The sequence below is a fragment of the Phytophthora ramorum genome, assembly GCF_020800215.1.
Source record: "Phytophthora ramorum isolate Pr-102 chromosome Unknown Phyram_PR-102_s0015, whole genome shotgun sequence".
NCBI classification, from domain to species: domain Eukaryota; phylum Oomycota; class Peronosporomycetes; order Peronosporales; family Peronosporaceae; genus Phytophthora; species Phytophthora ramorum.
In genome coordinates this window covers 319,337-337,565 of record NW_027150661.1, presented here as the reverse complement: position 1 = coordinate 337,565, position 18,229 = coordinate 319,337, and the positions used below count along the sequence as shown (strand labels likewise).

The window sequence follows — 18,229 nt, the reverse complement described above, 5'->3', positions numbered from 1 at the left end:
AGCTAGACTCTTGTTGTTTCATACTACGCATGCGACCATGTACTCGGTTATTCTCGCGGTTGATGAGCGATCGCACCGGGTTCTAGGCCGCCATCTCCACGGCACTTTACACCAAGCAGCCATAGTCCGGCGAGATCTGCAGGAACACGTCGTCAAAGAACCGCTCACTACTGTAGTCCACCTGGCTGGCGTGGGCCGTGAACTCATCGTCGGCGTCGTTCAGAGATCGCACGTCCACGTACTTGGTCTCGGACGGCAGGAAGTCGAGGTCGGCACTGTCAAAGGCACTGGGGGCATAGTCCTCGTAGCGGTGCTTCATAGGTGAGCTCTTGACCATCTGAGCTGCGGCCTTGTCCACTGCACTGGGGTTGCTAAAGCCGTCATAGTGACCGAAGGACTGCTGCGCGTAGTACGCCTTGAGCTCCGCGCGGGAGATCGGCAGCTCTTGGCGGTCAAAGAACGACAAGTGCGCGGGCGGCAGGCTGAGCACCTGGTTCCTGCGGATGGAGCGAAGGTGGGTCGAGCCGGCCGGGATGACGTCTCCGAGAGGCTTTGGCGCCCGTTCTACGGGACTCACCGTGCAGTCGAAGACGAGGTTGTCTCCGAACCGCGGGCTCTGCGACGCGAGCGATTCGTCGCCGTCCTCGGACTCGTCGTCCTCGTCGTCGCTGGCCAGGAGCTGATGCGGCGCGAGGCGGCCCGACGGGTCGAGTCCGTACGTCTCGGGGGCCATGAGCTTGGCCAGTTGGCGCTTGAACGTGGCCAACTGGGCCTGCTGCTTGTCGCTGAGCGGGCCTTGCTCCTCGCAGCGCTCAAGCTCCTGCAGTGACCGCTTGAGGCTGCGCACCTTGCGGTACGGCCAGTGGCGGATGCCGATGGCTCGGCAGCGCTTCTTGAAGGCCGTGGCGCGCACGCCGAACTTCTCGGCCGCCGCTTTGAGCGGTAGGTGGAAGTGCAGGCTGAAGGCCTCGAAGTTGCAGGCGGGCGACAGCGACAGGAAGGCGCTTTTGCGCGCCGCGTGTGCCCGCGCGGCGTAGCCGTCGCCGAAACCGCTCACGTTGCTGGGGCTCTGCATGTACACGTCTTGGAGACTGGGAACGAGCTGCAAGTTGAGCGGCGCCAACGGTTCCGAGTCTTGCAGCATGGTTAAAACGAGAAGATGCGGTGCTTTGCGCTCGAGCGGACGCGTTCGGAAGTGAGCCCACTGCTCGGAAGATCGCAAGCTCCAACACGCGATTTGTTTCTGCATTTTCCGTCCACATTTCTTTCTATTTATTGCGGAGTGCAACACCGACTCGTAACGTCAAGGCTGGACTGAAGCTGGCCTCGACGCAGCATCATGGCAGGCTGTGTCAACGGCACCTTTTTGCGAGCGGTAGCATTGGCAAACGCGAGTCGAGCGTGGTGGGTTGGAGTCCGGCAAGTTGAGGGTGCGGCTTGGTATTATTACGAAAAGAAGGAAGAGCGAGAATCCCGCAGTTACGGCCAAGTTCAAGGCTGTAGACGCGTGCCATGATTTGTGCTGCTCTTGAAAAGCCGCTAAAAGGTATCCGATAAATGTCTTGCACAAGCAGCTCGGGGCCTAGAACTGGCATTTGCATCTAGTGTGCAGTGCAATAGCGGTGGCTGCGAGGAGTGTCTGCTGTTTGTCTGCGTTCCAAATCGCCATGGGCCGATGAGCATTTCTCCGGTGGTCGCACAAACCGGCTCTTGCAACTTCAACTTGCTAGTCAGAACAGCGACCATCACCCGAACTGCAGGGCCCAGGCTGTTGACACAAGTACCATTTCGAGTGTAGGCTACCGGCAGGTCGCTACACTTTCGTTACTGCCTCTCCCTGCTATCACTGAAGCTGGACACGTCGGAAAGCAGCCTGGCCACCTCGTTGGGCGAAACGGCCTCGCCCGTGAGCAGTGGGTCCCCTCGGCGTTTGCCGTTGCGCACGGGGAACGCTTTGGTAGTGAGCAAGCCCAGCAGTTGCTCTTTCTCCAGCAGCGTATCGATCAGCCGCAGCCGCTCGGAAGAGCTCAGTCGGCCCTCGGATTGTCGCCCGCCGTGCTGAGGGCTGCCTTGCAAGCTGCTGCTGCTGTGCGACGACATGACCAGCGGCAGCTGCGAGACGTGAGCGACTTCGCTGCGGATGTCTTGCACGCACTCCTTGAGGATCATCTCCAGCTCCGTGTGGTTCTGCAGCTCGAGTTTGTACGCTGTCCGCACCTGCTGCAGGTTCCGGCGCTCCACCTCCAGTAGCCGCTTCAGACGCTTGATGATCTCCTTGTAGCGATTGTCGCCATCGGATGCCACGGCGGTATTGGGGCGCTGCTGACCAGCAAGTGCAAGGCTCGTGGCGGAGTCTCGGTAATGCACTTTGGGCAATGAACTGGTCGAGGCCGTAGCAAATACCGCCTGCGGGTGCGAGTGGTGCTGCTGCTGTTGTGGCTGCCCTGACTCCCGTAGCTGATCTAACTGCTGACGCAGTGAATCGATCTCCGTTCGCAGCGAAACGTTGTCCTTCTTCACCGTCACTAGCTGCTTCACGAGAAACTCGCGATCGTTCTCCTGCGTGGAAAACTGCGTCTTCAGGCGCTGGTTTTCTCGGGTCAGGCTCTGGTTCAGGCGGTCGAGTCGGTCAGCCAGCTCCTTGGTCCACTCCACCTCAGTCTCTAGCTGCTTGCTCTTTTCAATCCACGCGGAGGCCCCATCGTCTGTTTTGTTCTTCTCAGACTCGAGCTCCTCCTGCACACTGTACAACCGCGCTCGGAACGCCCGTAGAAGATCCTTCTCTTGCTCTGTAGCATGAGCAGTTCACGTGGTTGTTAGCACTGGTACGCAACTAGCCGCATGTGCTAGTACCACGTACTTGCCTTGCAAAATCTTGCTCGTTCGGTCCTGCACTTGATCCACACTGTCGAGAATGCTACGGTGCATCGACCGCACCCGGTCCATGGACACATCAAGCGTGTTCTCCTTGCCCTTTTTCGCCCGTGAGTCCGAAAGCAGAGCCTCCAGCTCGCCGATACGGACCTTATACTGTCGCTCTCGTCGCACATAACTCTCCTACGAAGCCCAGAGCAAGCAGTCAGACGTAGAATTCACGAGAACAAACCTCAATGAACATACCTGTCTTCTGGCAAGTTCCTCGTTCAGCTGAGTCACAATGTCCCTCTGGTCGACGGCATTTCCGTACTCGTTGAATGATGGAACGGCTGAATTCTGCTCTGCGACGGCGCTCAGCCCCAGGATCTTGTTGCGAAACTTGGTGCTCTCTTCAGGCGTCCCGGACTGAACCACATCGTACCAAAACCCACCATCAGCAAAGCGAAGTGGCCATAGTTGACTTTTTCACAGCGTACCTTCCGTCCAGCACCAGGCTTGACAACCTTCCCTCTCGTCGGCATGGGAACTCACTGTATGAGCTGCTCAATTACAGCCACCGCTGCATCTAAAGCAGGCAAACACTCGTCGACCTCCTCGTGTTGAAATTTGCAGTCCACCTAGAGGTATTTTGAGGCCACTAAAAATATGCAACGCTGGACACCATCACTTTCACTGCAAAGTTGCATTGGATGCTTATCATGAAGTCACTCAACTACTCGGTCTCAAAATTCACTTCTGTTCCTCTTGGTTCCGACACCGTTCTTCTCTCGATGCGAAGGCAATAGGGGCGTATCCACTTGATCAGAGCGTGCGATCCACTTAGTACTCCTCGCCGAACTCCTCGTCCTCGCCTTCGCCCTCAGCAGTCTCGGCCGACACCTCTTCGTAGTCCTTCTCCAGAGCAGCGAGGTCCTCGCGAGCCTCCGAGAACTCGCCCTCCTCCATGCCCTCGCCCACGAACCAGTGCACGAACGCACGCTTGGCGTACATCAGGTCGAACTTGTGGTCGATGCGAGAGAACACCTCGGCGATGGCACTCGTGTTGGAGATCATGGCCACAGCGCGCTGCACGCGGGCCAGGTCACCGCCCGGCACCACCGACGGCGGCTGGTAGTTGATGCCGCACTTGAAGCCCGTAGGACACCAGTCCACGAACTGGATGGTGCGCTTCGTCTTGATGGTGGCCACAGCGGCGTTCACGTCCTTGGGGACGACGTCACCGCGGTACATGAGGCACGTGGCCATGTACTTGCCGTGACGCGGGTCGCACTTAGCCATCATGGACGTGGGATCAAACACGCTGTTGGTGATCTGTGCTACCGAAAGAGACTCGTGGTAGGCCTTCTCGGCCGAGATGACGGGCGCGTACGAGCTGAGCATGAAGTGGATGCGCGGGTACGGCACCAGGTTGGTCTGGAACTCGGTGATGTCCACGTTCAGCGAACCATCGAAGCGAAGCGACGTGGTGAGCGACGAGATGACCTGCGCGATGAGGCGGTTGAGGTTGGCGTATGAGGGGCGCTCAATGTCGAGCGAGCGGCGGCAGATGTCGTAGATGGCTTCGTTGTCCAGCATGATGGCCACGTCCGTGTGCTCCAGCAGCGCGTGCGTGGACAGCACCGAGTTGTACGGCTCCACGACGGCCGACGACACGAGGGGGGAAGGGTAGATGGTGAAGCCGAGCTTGCTCTTGCGGCCGTAGTCGACAGACAGACGCTCCAGCAGCAGCGAGCCGAGGCCCGAACCAGTGCCACCACCAACCGCGTTGAACACCATGAAGCCCTGTAGCCCCGTGCAAGCATCCGCGAGCTTGCGCACGCGGTCCAGCACCAGGTCCACGACCTCCTTGCCGATGGTGTAGTGGCCGCGGGCGTAGTTGTTGGCGGCGTCCTCCTTGCCCGAGATGATCTGCTCCGGGTGGTACAGCTGACGGTACGTGCCCGTGCGGACTTCATCGCACACGGTGGGCTCCAGGTCCACGAACACGGCGCGGGGGACGTGCTTGCCTGAGCCCGTCTCAGAGAAGAAGGTGGAGAACGAGTCGTCGCCCATGGCGCTCGAGTCGCTGGGGATCTGTCCGTCGGGCTGGATGCCGTGCTCGAGGCAGTAGAGCTCCCAGCAGGCGTTGCCGACCTGGATGCCTCCCTGGCCGAGGTGGATAGACAGGATCTCGCGCATTGTTTCCTAGGTTGTTAGGATAGGAGAAAAGCTTCCGGGACTACTGGAAACGATGTGAGGGCGCTTGCAGTCGAGTTGGAGAATGAGAGGGAAGGCGGGAAAGGGAGTTTGAAAAGGTTGTGTTCTAGCGAATGAGGAGAGAGGGCTTTGGAGTTTTGACGAATGGGAAGAGAGGAAGCGTAGACACCCAATCACTGCGCACCACCCGTCTCGCATCGAGTTCTGACCCTTTCGCTGCTCAAACACGGCGGGCGTTGCGGATGCGACAACGAAGGCACTTGGAGCTGCATCACGGGGCTCCATGCACCATCGTAGACAAGCAACATGCACACCAACCTCCATGCATCGTACAAAGGCAACAAGGCTTCCAACCAACCATTTTTCGATGCTTTTTCGAATTCTGAATCAGATGCATATACTGTACGTATCACGCTTGTCGTCCTTGGCGTCCTGGGCTCCCGTCAAAGCGAACCCGGGTAATAAGCATGCTGCAGTGCAAGGTCTATATGCATACAAGGCGTCTTCGAGCCCGACGTCGACGATTGCGGCAAGACGCCGCCCAGATGCTGATGTCGATGCAGAATGCATGTACACCTGCCATCCCCGATGGAGTCCTGATATTCTAACCGCTTCAACAACAGCGACTGGCTCGACTTCGACCTGTAGCACCTGATCATCGTTCCAAAGTTGAAGTTGTCCGGCGTTACAACCAGCGCACTTTGTGCAACTCGATGCCCGGTCTCCGATTCACCATTGTTCAATTGTCCTCGCCTTCACAAAGCCACCAAAGCAACCACTTCAAGATGCGTGAGATCCTCTCCATCCACCTCGGCCAGGGAGGCATCCAGGTCGGCAACGCCTGCTGGGAGCTCTACTGCCTCGAGCACGGCATCCAGCCCGACGGACAGATCCCCAGCGACTCGAGCGCCATGGGCGACGACTCGTTCTCCACCTTCTTCTCCGAGACGGGCTCAGGCAAGCACGTCCCCCGCGCCGTGTTCGTGGACCTGGAGCCCACCGTGTGCGATGAAGTCCGCACGGGCACGTACCGTCAGCTGTACCACCCGGAACAGATCATCTCGGGCAAGGAGGACGCCGCCAACAACTACGCCCGCGGCCACTACACCATCGGCAAGGAGGTCGTGGACCTCGTTCTCGATCGTATCCGTAAACTCGCGGATGCTTGCACGGGTCTGCAGGGCTTCATGGTGTTCAACGCGGTTGGTGGTGGCACTGGTTCGGGTTTCGGCTCGCTGCTGCTGGAGCGTCTGTCTGTCGACTACGGTCGTAAGAGCAAGCTCGGCTTCACTATCTACCCGTCGCCTCTGCTGTCCGCCGCAATTGTTGAGCCGTACAACTCGGTTCTTTCGACCCACGCGCTGCTTGAACACACGGACGTGGCCATCATGCTGGACAACGAAGCCATCTACGACATCTGCCGGCGTTCACTTGATGTCTCTCGACCGACGTACTCAAACCTCAACCGGTTGATTGCACAAGTCATTTCGTCGCTCACCACGTCGCTTCGCTTCGATGGCTCGCTGAACGTGGACATCACCGAGTTCCAGACGAACCTGGTGCCGTACCCGCGCATCCACTTCATGCTCAGCTCGTACGCGCCCGTCATCTCGGCCGAGAAGGCCTACCACGAGTCTCTTTCGGTAGCACAGATCACCAACAGCGTGTTTGATCCCACGTCCATGATGGCTAAGTGCGACCCGCGTCACGGCAAGTACATGGCCACGTGCCTCATGTACCGCGGTGACGTCGTCCCCAAGGACGTGAACGCCGCTGTGGCCACCATCAAGACGAAGCGCACCATCCAGTTCGTGGACTGGTGTCCTACGGGCTTCAAGTGCGGCATCAACTACCAGCCGCCGTCGGTGGTGCCGGGCGGTGACCTGGCCCGCGTGCAGCGCGCTGTGGCCATGATCTCCAACACGAGTGCCATCGCCGAGGTGTTCTCTCGCATCGACCACAAGTTCGACCTGATGTACGCCAAGCGTGCGTTCGTGCACTGGTTCGTGGGCGAGGGCATGGAGGAGGGCGAGTTCTCGGAGGCTCGCGAGGACCTCGCTGCTCTGGAGAAGGACTACGAAGAGGTGTCGGCCGAGACCGCTGAGGGTGACGACAAGGACGAAGACTTCGGCGAGGAATATTAACTTGGTTTTGGGGTCGCGCGCTCACTTGAGATGATATAGTACAGGATAATAACGAGTGTAATGACTAGCGCTGCTCGTCTAAAGAATGAAATGATAGCCTTTATACCGCGATATGGTAGTTGCCGTTCACTTCAACTTGCGTTCTCATTTCGGATTGGTTGCCTTTATTTGCCTATGACGCAAACGACTGGTTGAAATTCAGTTTTCAACGCTATAGAAGCGCAGCTGCTGAGTGGCGGCGAATGCCATTCGGGGCATTGACGCGATGCCGATGGGGCCGAAGCAGCACGAAGACGCCGATACCGGCGGTGCAATTGCCAGTCGATTGGTGAAGAAGGTCAAAATCTCCACCGACGCCGACAGCTCCGTGTGCAGTCCCCGCGCGCGTCTGGAGCACCCGCTGGGCGTGAAACCCGTTGGCAATTACTTTGAGGATGCAGTGAACGGCGTCGTGGAGTGCCGCGCTTCGGGTCTGGGCCGCCTGGCAATGCTGGAGGACAGCCAGCTACTGTCGCTGTTGAACTACTGCTCGGCCAAGGACCTCGCGCAGCTGACGGCCTGCAGTCGCGCCGCCTACGTGTACGGGACCCACGACGAGCTCTGGCGCGTGCTGGTGCTCGAGGAGATGCACGGACACTTTGAGCCGAAACCGACGTGGAAGGCCACGTACCTCAAGACCACGTACGGAGAACAGGTGGAGATCGGAGCCCCTCTTCGCGTGCAGGGCGTGTACTCTGACTTGTTGTTCCAGTCGTTCTACTGTGCGGCTGCTCCAATTGAAGACGCCTGGCTGGCGGTGGAAAACATTGAGCGTCGCAGTGCAAAGGGCATGACGCTGGCCGATTTTAAGAGGGACTTTGAAGGCCCCAATGTGCCTGTGATTATTACCGATGCTATCGACGACTGGGCGGCGCTGGACAAGTGGACAGACGAGTATTTGGCGCAAGTATGCAAGGGCAAGACGTTCTACGCGGGCGGGTTCCAATTCCCCATACACAAGTATTTTAACTACTGCCGCACGCTACTGGACGACCAACCGCTGTTCGTGTTCGATAAGGAGTTCGCTGCCAAGGTACCGCAGTTGGCTGAGGACTACGTGGTGCCCGAGTACTTCCGGGAGGACTACTTCTCTCTGCTCGGCGAGGAGAAGCGCCCGGACTACCGCTGGCTCATTATTGGCCCAAAGAAATCTGGCTCCGGATTCCACATCGACCCAAACGCTACGAACGCTTGGAACGGTGTGATCCGTGGATCCAAAAAGTGGATCATGTTCCCTCCCGGCCAAGGGCCGCCTGGTATCCACCCGAGCGAAGACGGCAGCGAGGTGTCTGCCCCTGTGTCTCTGATGGAGTGGTTCGTGACGTTTTACAAGCAAGTGCAGAAGCTGCCTGCGCATCTGAAGCCGCTGGAAGGCATTTGCCGGGAAGGCGAGACTATGTTCGTGCCTCACGGCTGGTGGCACACTGTGCTCAACCTCGACGAGTGTGTAGCCATGACTCAAAACTTTGTGAGCTCTGGTAACGTGAAGAGTGTACTGGAGTTTCTGACAGAGAAGCCGGAGCAAGTGTCCGGCTGCCCAATGGAGCATCGCCCCAAGCTCGGCGGCATGTTCCGCAAAGTGATGGCTCAGCACGCCCCCGAGCTGTACGCCAAGGTGGACAAGGAGCTCCAGGACGAGTACGAACGCAAGCACCGGAAAACCAAGTGGGAAATGCTGCTTTCCGAAGTTGATAGCACGAATGATGCGTCCCCTTCTTCGACGAGTGATACTGCAACAACCGCTAGCAGCACTGCAAGCACCTTCGGCTTCGGCTTCAGCTTTGACTAGCAAAACTGGAACGTGCACCTGTGTCACGTAATGTATGCACCATTTGTTATCGCTACTTCACATGACAGGGATACGATTGGCCAAAATTAAAAGTTGACAGATTGGTCAAAATTAAAACTGCATCGACAGACGAGCGCCATACTCAACTCTGTACTACGGCTTCTTGACGCTCGGCGACTCCGTTGCAGCGCTTATTGCATCGACCAGTGCTCCACACGCAGGCCAAGGACCTCTTGCAGACATCATGGCGTCCGCTGACTGCCTGGATGCGTGGGACGACTGCTTTAACTTCTTCAAAGGCAAGAGTCCGTACCACACCACGAGACACACGACGCTCTCGCACTTCACTCGGAACCAGCGCGTCGGCTGGAAGCTCATGGGCGCTCTCGGCGTGTACGGAGCACTCAATCTCCGTATACTACTCTTTAGGTGGCTAACTGCTGATGTAATTGTGGGGCTATGGTGAATTATCAGGTTTATCTCCAGTGTCTTTTTGCAGAGTTTGTGCCTGGCGTGGGAAGGATATTTCAGTGACGGCCGAGAGAAGATGCCGCCACTGATGCTGTTCGGCCCCATGTCGGCACTCTATTCAGTGATCGCCATGTGGGTAAGGAGACGACAGGAGCGAAGGTTTTCTCGCTAAGTGCTGACAATTCTGCTGGTGATTTTATGAGTAGATTGCAGCCGTGCATCTGTACCAACCGACGTTCAATGGGCCTCGAATATTGCTGCACTACCGCCGACCGAGCGCGTGCTCGTGGGAGATCCTGGACTGGGTCTTCTTTGAAGGCTCCACTACTTCAACCGTCGTGTCTTTTGTGTTTTTCTGGTACGATCTGTAGGGGTTGTAGGTCTCGAAGCTTTGCAGCTTACCATTGTCTTCGGTACAACGCAGGGTCGTGACGCTGCCACATTCGGACATTACGCTGGTGGGTTTGCATGCGTTCGGCACGATCGCGCACATGTTGATCGTGGCCGTAGACTTTTACTTCACGGCGCCGCTGTTCAAGTCCAACCACGTGTTCCTGGTGCTCATGTGGCCGGTCTTCTGGGTCTTCGTTCAGTACTTTTGGGTCATCAGCGGTCACCAGCCGACCAACAACCTGTTCAACTTCCACTCGACGGCGTCGCCCGTGGCGACCTTCATGCTGTTCCTGGGCACCGTCTTGGTCTTCTACGTCCTTCTCTGCTACTCTCGACACTTGCAGCGCGTCTCAGATAGATCCACAGATGCTGCGGTGGACACGGGCGGCATGGACTCCGACGAGAGTTCGAGCTGCTTGACCCCGACGTACGAGAACGGCAGCACCGCACCGTTCGAGCTGGTCATGGAGTCGTCCGCGGACAATCGATCACCTTTCGACTCCAAGACAATCAGCAGCGCCGATTTCCAGCACAAGCAGCCCAGATAAGCAGCATTGTACATGTATATAGCAGCAAGCTTGCAGAAATGATTGTAGTGTCCGTCATTCGCATTGCACAGTGGCGTCCGCGAACGAAATGGGTACGATTAGACGAAAAGGTCAAGGAAGGCGCACTAAGTACGAACAAATAAATAAGCTTTTCCCGACAGTTTTCAAAGGGCGGCGACAGCGGAAGGTGTTCGTTCGTGTGTGCTGCTTGCTGTGGTCTGTGCAATGGCCAACGGGATGGTGCGCGAGGTGGATCGCGCAATCGGAGCGCTGTCTACGCTGGTGCTGGGTGTGGGGCTGCTCGTGGTGGGTGCTTTGGGGCAAATAAGGATCCATTTTAGCGCAGTTGTGCCAACTTTTATATTATTTTGATGACATGAGCAGCTCCGAGAGTTGATCCGCAACGTGCGCGACGGCCAGGGCAAGTGGGAGCGCTGCAACTTGGATGGCGGCGGCAAGGACGTTTACTACCAGTACGTGGGGCTCGAGATTTGACTGGCAGGCGGCGCTGGCGACTAATTGGCGAGTTATGTCTTTTATTTGTTGTCTTGACGCGGCTACAGGAAGAAGTATGGGATGCCCAAGTTGCCCTTGTTCCAGCACCGAGGAAGCTGCGACTGCGGCTCGCTACGGTGAGGGTTTGGGTGAAAGTAGGGAATTTAGGGGAAAAGATACTTATTTGTTGTTGGTAGGTTTATGGTGCTTGCACCAAAGCGCGTGGAAGCGTTTGATGACAGCAACACGTTCTCGTGCAAGAAGGGCAGGTTCCCGTTCCTGGTGGGTGGGGAGTTGCTGAGGAGGAGATGTTGAAGTTAAGAGACTGATGGTGTACTTGGTGTTGCTAGATTACCCCGACGTCCTGCTTCGAGATGATGGAGTCTTCGGATGTGTCGCTGTACGAGTCCCAAGCCACCTCGTGCCAGCACGTCTTCTGTGCCAAATGCGGTAGGTTTTGTTTGCTTTGTCAACAGTTGAACGCGCTGCAACTCGAGATGGGTACTCTTTCTCAGGGACTCATTCGGGGGCTTTGCTTGACGACAGGTATTCACATCTTCCAGTTCGACCACACGCAGCCCGACTGCGTTGCAGTCAATGTGTACTGCGTGGAGGACGAGAACTTTGAAGAGATGAAGGTGCGTGCCCTGCTGTGTGTAATATTGGCTGCGTGGCACAGACGTTTTGGTCCAATGCTGCAGATACTTTTTGATGGCTCAACTTGATGCGGTGCTAATCTTTCTGCACTCACTTACTGAACGTACAGGTCATATTTATTCCACGAGGGTCGCGCCCGCTTTTCGGGCGGGCAAACCGACTGCCCTTGTCGTCGGACCAACCTTACCGACGCCCGCTGCAGCCCCAGGGATTCGACACAGTCCAAGAGGACAGCGAGGAGTCGACCATGTACGTGCATTGCCACGTATTTTCGGAAGTGTAATGATGTGTGTGCGAACTCAGGCGTGTTTGGTATTGCAGTGCGTTCCAGAAGCAGTTGATGATGTGGGCACGGATGGATAACCACGAGAAGTACCGAGAGCCGCCCTCAGACGACACGCAGTCTTCCACCAGCTCGACCAGCCAGAATGGACGCTTCTCGGTGCGCATCTTGTCGAGTTCTTTGTGGAGAATGCGTCGTGTTAACTTTGTTGATGTCATGGCAGTTTGCCTCGTCGGAAGACTCGACGACCGTGACCAAAGACCAGCTGGAGTTTTATCTCAAGGTTCGTGGGCGCTGCTTCCTTCCCTAGGAGAGTGGGTGATGAGACTGACGATGGATTAATGCGACAGCGCCATTTGGACGAGCCACCGCACCAAGAGTTCCGCGTATAATTGTCGCTTCCCACCCCGGCCGGTCGCCGCTGGTTATCACAGCGTGCGAGGCCTTCATATTCCTCAGGTCCTAGTTCCATTCCGTCCTCAGCTGCCGCGGCGCTTGAAGCAGTGGCAGCGAGCGAGCGGGTTTTGTTAGTTGCGAGCGATTAGCAGCTCATAAAAACAGTAAAATAGTAGCCAACTGACAGAATTTGGTGTGGTGCACGCAAGGAGAATCAAGTCCTCACTTTTGACTCAAGTAAGTCACCCCTAATAAGGGGTAAAAGAAAACACAAAACCTTGCTCCACGTCAGTTTGCGCGGGTTGGCCTCATGAAGAAGCACCTGCAGCCCAACTATTACGAGGTGCTGGGCGTGGAGCGCTCGGCCTCCTCGGACGACATCAAGGCCGCCTACCGCAAGCTCGGTGCGTTCTCTCTGCTCTGCCTGCATCGCCACTACTCCTAACTCTGTACGCGCAGTGCTGGAACATCACCCGGATCGCTATCACGCCAAGACCAACGGCTCCGCTCGACGGAAGGATGGCAAGGTATTGTATTCTGCAGTGTACACTTTCGTATTTGGTAGGACTATTACCTGACTATTGGTCCGGCTGCTCTTAGGACGCGGAGATCCTGCGCATTAATGCCGCCTACGACCTGCTGAGCGACAGCTCGGAGCGTGTCAAGTACGACATGGACATGTTCGGCATCTCGGCGGCCCCGGGCCACAGCGACCGCGTGGTGGTTGGGGCTGGTAACTACAAGCCAATGAGCTCCGAGGACGTCCACGAGATGTTCGGCGGGCTCAACACGTACGAGCGCTTCACCACGGCTCAGTACCATCGGCAGAGGTCGCACGTTGCGCCCGCTGCAATTGGCAGAAGAGCGACCGACCTCGCGGAGAGGAAACGGTTCCGTGCTGCCAACTCCAAGCTGCCGACGCAGTCCGCGTCGCTGGCATGGCTGGCCTTCCCAGTGGCGCTGGTGGTGCTATGGAGCGTCAACCTGAGCAACGTCCGGAACCAATCCAAGAGGCGCTGATTTCATTATACACAAGAGAGACAAGCAATAGAAACTCTAGAGTGGGGCTCCATTTGGTTGATTAATGTTTGCGTCGCTGCTTGTGGAGTGAGTCAGATGCAGGTGGCTCTCAACGGATTGTATTCACGAAAAGATCACGTTTGCTTACGCGATGGCCTCGTTGAAAGGCATCGCCACGAAAGCTTCTCTGGTCGACGATGACCCGCAAGCACCTGCAGACAAACTACTACGAAGTCCTCGGGGTGGACCATTCCACCTCCACGGTCGACGTCAAAGCGGCCTACCGCAGCCTTCGTCCGTCAAACATTGTGTTTGTTTCTTGCTAGGCACACATTTTCGGCACCTTTTTGTAGCACTGGAGTACCCGGACCGGGGTTAATGCAAGTACGGCTTGGACATGCTCGGTGCGTCAGTTGCTCCGATCGCCAACGACCGCTTAACGGATGCGATTAGCAACTACAAGCGCATGAGCTCCGAAGACGTGAAAGAATACGAGCGCTTCTCTACTGCAAAGCGCCAGCGCTCGCACATCGCGCCGGCTTTTGGTGGCCGCAGAGCAACCAACCTGGGAAAGCGAAATTTCTTACGCGCTGCCAGGTCCAAGCTACCAACTTAGTCTTCGACGCTCGCATGGAGGATGTTCCCGGTAGCGCTGGTGGCGCTATGGGGTGTCAACTTGAGCAGCATCCGAAAGCAATCACAAAAGCATTGATCAAAACAAACAAAACCGAATCACCTCGTGGAATTAAGCCTCCGCGAGGTCGGCTGATAAGTCCATTAATCGCCGCTGCAAAGCTGCGATCTCATCACTCAGCTCATTGGCGTCTAAAGCATAGTTTTCATCTGCCATTTCATACAATGCACATTAGTATTCCAGCACAGAGGACCAGCCAGTCTCACCAAGTTGAAAGAGACTCACCGTAGCGCAAAACTTGTCGCTCCTGGGTTGACAGGCCTCTGCCGTAGAGAATCACCTCCAGCTTTTGCAGATGCCTCTTTAGTCCAGCCAAGTCGCGCGTAAATCCTTCCATCTCCATGGCACGGCGCTTGTCGAGACTTTGGTACCGACTTCTTAATTTTGTCAAGCGCACCTGCAGGTCCTGGATGCGTTTCGTGCATGCTTCCTGCATGGCTGCGTACTGCTCCTTCAAAATGTGCAGATCGCGTTCCCTAGAAAGTGTCTGGTTTCGGAACTCCAAGACAGTCTGGTTGCCTTCCTCCCGAACGACTTCTCGAAGCGCATCTGTCTCTTCTTGCACCTTCACTGACAGCTTGGTTTTCTCCGTTACCAGATTTTCGCACTTTTGCTTCACTTGGAGCAGCTCTTCGTGTGCTAGACGCTCCGTTTCTTGCGACTTGTGGCGCAGTACCAAATACTCCTTGGTGGTTTGTGTAAGCACCCGCTTCGTCTTTTCGACTTGGTTCTCAAGCTGGCTGCTCTTGTCCTCAAGTTGCTGCTGATGGAGCATCATCTTAGCTTTCTCCTCAGCAAAACCATCCAGCAGAGCCTGGCTCAACGAACGAAATTAGTCTGCAGTAAACCGATTCCAGCATTACAAGCCACCAGCTTACCTGAATTCGCGTTTCAGTGAGTTCTTGGTGAGACTCGAGTTGTTTCTGGAGATTCTCAATGGTCTTGGTCAGCGCCGCTGTCTGCTGGTTGGGCATGTACACCGTCCGTAACACCTTGTTCGGTGGAATACCTCGATTGATGTTGGCAAGACTTGGTGCATTGCCCCGCACTACAAATTGCGACTGCTGCTGCTGCTTCTTTTTCTTCTTGTCCTGCATATCTTCAGACCCAATGTGCATCGTGGACGGATACGGGTACGTTGTAGGTGTTGGTGCTCGCTGAGAAGGGTACGTTGTCCTGGTACCCGGCCGGCAGTCTCTAAAGAACGTCACCTACTCACCAAGCAATCAGTCTCCAGTCCACCTCACCATTTCTCTACAGTCCTCACTCTACCTGTTCTGTAATGGGTTGGGTGAGTGCCAGCAAATGCTGAACTTTCTGTCTGTCATCCTGCTCCTGCAGCTTCAGTGTCTTGTTCTCTGTCTGCATGTCAATCAGCTCCGCTTTGACTTGGAAAAGAACAGCATTTGTCTTCTTCAGAGACTCTTCCAAGTCTGCAATCTGTAAAAATTTATCAGAATCCCACGAAGCTTCACAAAACCTGTAGCATGCGTTCCCACCTCCTCATCTTTAGTCCTGAGCTCCCATTTGAGTCGATGAGCTTCTTCCTTGGACACCTGCAGGTACACACACACACCACACAAGATTAGTATATACTCAATTGATATAACCTTTATTCCGAGCAGGTTGATGCGATACCTCGATCTGTGCCAAATGTGCCAGCGTATGCTCCCGTTCAGCGTGGAATTGCTCGCATCTCTGACGGTAGAAGGCCAGCAGCTGCGTCGAGTCCTTGCCTCCTTCCTCTTCCAGCATCTGCTCGTCCACAGAGCTGTGTTGCGACGTCGAGAAGCCCCGCCGCGGGGACCCGAAGGACAGCAACGCCTCCTCCTGCTCCATATGGCGGTTTTGAAAAATGGGTGTCACAAACAAAAAAGCTCGGACCAAATCATAGAACGCACAAAATACCTGAAAAGGTCTATTTGGGACTAAAAGGCTGGGCTTCGTGGTGCCGATGGGCATGAAGATGGCATGGAGATGGCATGGCTGCAGTTTGCTCTACCAACTGAATTGTGTTTGTTTATTGGGGAATTAATGGCAAACCAACAAAAAATGCGTCCTATCGGCACGGCGTGGCTTGTGCACGCGGCTTCTAGTTGGAGAAAGCGCGATGATGTCGCCTAACTCCCGACGCGCCACTCGTTCGACCTTCCTTCGGTTCGATCGGCGAGCGTCCTCCGTCTTTTTCTACTTGAACGATTTTTCGGGGCTAGACTGCAACTTACAAAAGGTTCTGCATGCGCTGGATGATTCGCAGTAGCTCCGTGGCGCTGGGTCGGACGTCCGGGTCGGCGTCCAGGCAGCGGTCCGCCAGCTCCTTCACGAGCGCGGGGCAGTCCGATGTGAACGTCGGCCGCAGACTTCGTCGGATCACCATCTGCACGATCTTCATGCCCTGCAGCTTCTTGCCAGAGTTGTCGCGCTTGTCCGAATACGGCACCGCGTGGGTGTCCAACTCCGACATGACGATACCAAACGAGAAGATGTCCGCCTTCTCCGTGTACTTCTTGCCCATGAGCACCTCGGGTGCTGTCCAGTATATTGTGCCTACGCCTGCCGTCATCGTGTCCTCCACCGATCGTTCCCGACTGATGCCAAAGTCGCTGAGCTTGGCTCGGAACGCGTCGTCCAATAGAATATTCTTCGACTTGAGGTCGCGGTGAATCACCTTCGGCGACAAGCCGTGCAGGTACCCGAGCGCGTCCGCCACATCTTCCGCCAAGAAGATTTTGTGGTCGCGCCAGTTGAGCTGCCCCTGTCGACGCTTGAGGAAGCCGTAGAGATCTCCCTTGCCCATGTACTCGGTCACGGCACATACGTCCTGATGGGAACTCCACGACACGCCCAAGAACTCGACAATCTTGGGGTGCGAGAAGGACGCCATGAGTTTAATCTCGGCGCCGAAGCACTCGATTTCCTTCTCGTCGTTCTTCTTCTCGTTCAGGATCCTCTTGACGGCCACCTGTCTGTTCTCCAGCTGAGCCAGCCACACCTCTCCGAACGCGCCTTTGCTCAGCACGCGCGTGAAGTACAGCGACGAGTACGGGATGCGTTTCCGGCCGAGCGTCGGGTCCGACTGGAACTGCTCCAGCACGCGGCTCGCCACCTCGCGCGACTTGTCCGTGATCTCCGAGTCGCGGTTGTTGCCCGAGCCCGAGGACCCAGCGCTCTGTCGCACCTTCTCTGGTGCCACGGGCTCAATGCTGCGCACCACGGGGCGGTCCTGTCGGGGTCGCGGCCGCTGTTCTGGGTGCTGCGGCTGGTACGGCTGCGGCCTCGAGCCGTTCCGCGGCCGCTGCTGGTTGCTGGACGCTCTGTTCTGGCCGCTGGAGGCGCGCGGTTGCGGATTGGACGGTCCGCGCTCTCGGCCGTAGCTGGGGCGCCCCTCGCCGGTCGGATGGCGGGGACCCTGCGGCGTGCCGTGGATCTCGTACGGGTGGTGGCGCGGCGGCGGCTGCGCGGCGGGCGTGGGGATCGTGATGGTGTCCGGGAAGCTCTCGTGCCCGCGCTTGCGGCGGCTCGCGCACGCGCCGCACGTGAGGAAGGCCACCAAGCCCATGATACAGTCTGCGCGACACCCCCGAAGCCAGAATGACTTATGATGGCGGAATTCGACTTTAAAGGCGGAACTGACTCGTTTTTCGCGGAGAAAGGGCCGCGATTGGCTGCCGAAGCCATGTATTTGCTGCGATTGGCTGAAAAGCGGTAAGCGAAAAGGAAAAAAACGTCCGGTCGCTCCGCCAGCATGCGGTAACGGCGTTCGCCAGCCTAGCCTGGTGTAGGTGTTGTGCGGACATTTGACCATGGCGACAGCGCTACTGTATAGCGAAGTAACCGAGCCGCGCAGTGCACATGACGTCTGACGAAGACTTTTTGCACCGCGATGTCTTGACGCTGCAGTGCACCCACAGGTCAGGCCGCACAAAATTTGCACGGGGTGCCACTATGCGCTGGATTTCATCGGCGCCCGTGGGGAATTTCGGTGAAGGAGTGGCGAGAATCCAATGGCGAGCAGATCACCTCAACTCGCTGCAGGCCACAAGCCTCAAGGCCAGGCGAGGGCTGTCGACGATTGATTCCTCCCCGCTCTATGCTGGAGCTTGCGCGGCCGACGCTTGCTGGGACGCGCGAAGATATCCGGCAAAATGGCTGACGGCTGCTTGGGGCTGCGGGGATGCAAAATCGCGCGTCTACCTCCATCCGGCATTACACAGAATTAGTGACCTC

At 56.8% G+C, this 18,229-nt stretch overlaps 10 protein-coding genes across 10 annotated transcripts; 5 read left to right on the top strand and 5 right to left on the bottom strand.

Moving 5' to 3' along the window:
* Positions 1–106: 106 nt before the first annotated feature.
* Positions 107–1,144, bottom strand: KRP23_12424 (Protein RKD1; the record flags this gene model as incomplete). The annotated part of the gene is made up of 1 exon (XM_067883043.1): positions 107–1,144. One exon carries the CDS (start codon positions 1,142–1,144, stop codon positions 107–109), a length of 1,038 nt encoding a protein of 345 aa, XP_067739332.1.
* A 680-nt stretch (positions 1,145–1,824) lies between these two features.
* KRP23_12423 (uncharacterized protein) lies at positions 1,825–3,398 on the bottom strand (the record flags this gene model as incomplete). Its single annotated transcript, XM_067883042.1, has 4 exons — positions 1,825–2,743; positions 2,861–3,057; positions 3,121–3,282; positions 3,354–3,398. 4 exons carry the CDS (start codon positions 3,396–3,398, stop codon positions 1,825–1,827), a joined length of 1,323 nt encoding a protein of 440 aa, XP_067739331.1.
* Positions 3,399–3,696: 298 nt separating this feature from the next.
* Positions 3,697–5,055, bottom strand: KRP23_12422 (Tubulin alpha-2 chain; the record flags this gene model as incomplete). The annotated part of the gene is made up of 1 exon (XM_067883041.1): positions 3,697–5,055. The coding sequence occupies one exon, from the start codon at positions 5,053–5,055 to the stop codon at positions 3,697–3,699; it is 1,359 nt and encodes a 452-aa protein (XP_067739330.1).
* Positions 5,056–5,858: 803 nt separating this feature from the next.
* On the top strand, positions 5,859–7,217 carry KRP23_12421 (Tubulin alpha chain; the record flags this gene model as incomplete). Its single annotated transcript, XM_067883040.1, has 1 exon — positions 5,859–7,217. The coding sequence occupies one exon, from the start codon at positions 5,859–5,861 to the stop codon at positions 7,215–7,217; it is 1,359 nt and encodes a 452-aa protein (XP_067739329.1).
* A 265-nt stretch (positions 7,218–7,482) lies between these two features.
* On the top strand, positions 7,483–9,045 carry KRP23_12420 (F-box protein; the record flags this gene model as incomplete). Its single annotated transcript, XM_067883039.1, has 1 exon — positions 7,483–9,045. The coding sequence occupies one exon, from the start codon at positions 7,483–7,485 to the stop codon at positions 9,043–9,045; it is 1,563 nt and encodes a 520-aa protein (XP_067739328.1).
* Positions 9,046–9,289: 244 nt separating this feature from the next.
* KRP23_12419 (uncharacterized protein) lies at positions 9,290–10,457 on the top strand (the record flags this gene model as incomplete). Its single annotated transcript, XM_067883037.1, has 4 exons — positions 9,290–9,438; positions 9,520–9,652; positions 9,723–9,874; positions 9,941–10,457. The coding sequence occupies 4 exons, from the start codon at positions 9,290–9,292 to the stop codon at positions 10,455–10,457; spliced, it is 951 nt and encodes a 316-aa protein (XP_067739327.1).
* A 225-nt stretch (positions 10,458–10,682) lies between these two features.
* Positions 10,683–12,284, top strand: KRP23_12418 (Centromere protein V; the record flags this gene model as incomplete). Its single annotated transcript, XM_067883036.1, has 10 exons — positions 10,683–10,763; positions 10,842–10,930; positions 11,021–11,089; positions 11,150–11,234; positions 11,303–11,402; positions 11,499–11,590; positions 11,719–11,858; positions 11,931–12,051; positions 12,116–12,175; positions 12,243–12,284. The coding sequence occupies 10 exons, from the start codon at positions 10,683–10,685 to the stop codon at positions 12,282–12,284; spliced, it is 879 nt and encodes a 292-aa protein (XP_067739326.1).
* A 314-nt stretch (positions 12,285–12,598) lies between these two features.
* Positions 12,599–13,308, top strand: KRP23_12417 (DnaJ-like protein subfamily B member 8; the record flags this gene model as incomplete). Its single annotated transcript, XM_067883035.1, has 3 exons — positions 12,599–12,692; positions 12,748–12,815; positions 12,889–13,308. The coding sequence occupies 3 exons, from the start codon at positions 12,599–12,601 to the stop codon at positions 13,306–13,308; spliced, it is 582 nt and encodes a 193-aa protein (XP_067739325.1).
* A 745-nt stretch (positions 13,309–14,053) lies between these two features.
* On the bottom strand, positions 14,054–15,841 carry KRP23_12416 (Coiled-coil domain-containing protein 77; the record flags this gene model as incomplete). The annotated part of the gene is made up of 6 exons (XM_067883034.1): positions 14,054–14,151; positions 14,228–14,816; positions 14,881–15,213; positions 15,275–15,442; positions 15,502–15,558; positions 15,641–15,841. 6 exons carry the CDS (start codon positions 15,839–15,841, stop codon positions 14,054–14,056), a joined length of 1,446 nt encoding a protein of 481 aa, XP_067739324.1.
* A 382-nt stretch (positions 15,842–16,223) lies between these two features.
* Positions 16,224–17,561, bottom strand: KRP23_12415 (putative serine/threonine-protein kinase/receptor R818; the record flags this gene model as incomplete). The annotated part of the gene is made up of 1 exon (XM_067883033.1): positions 16,224–17,561. One exon carries the CDS (start codon positions 17,559–17,561, stop codon positions 16,224–16,226), a length of 1,338 nt encoding a protein of 445 aa, XP_067739323.1.
* Between the last annotated feature and the right edge of the window lie 668 nt (positions 17,562–18,229).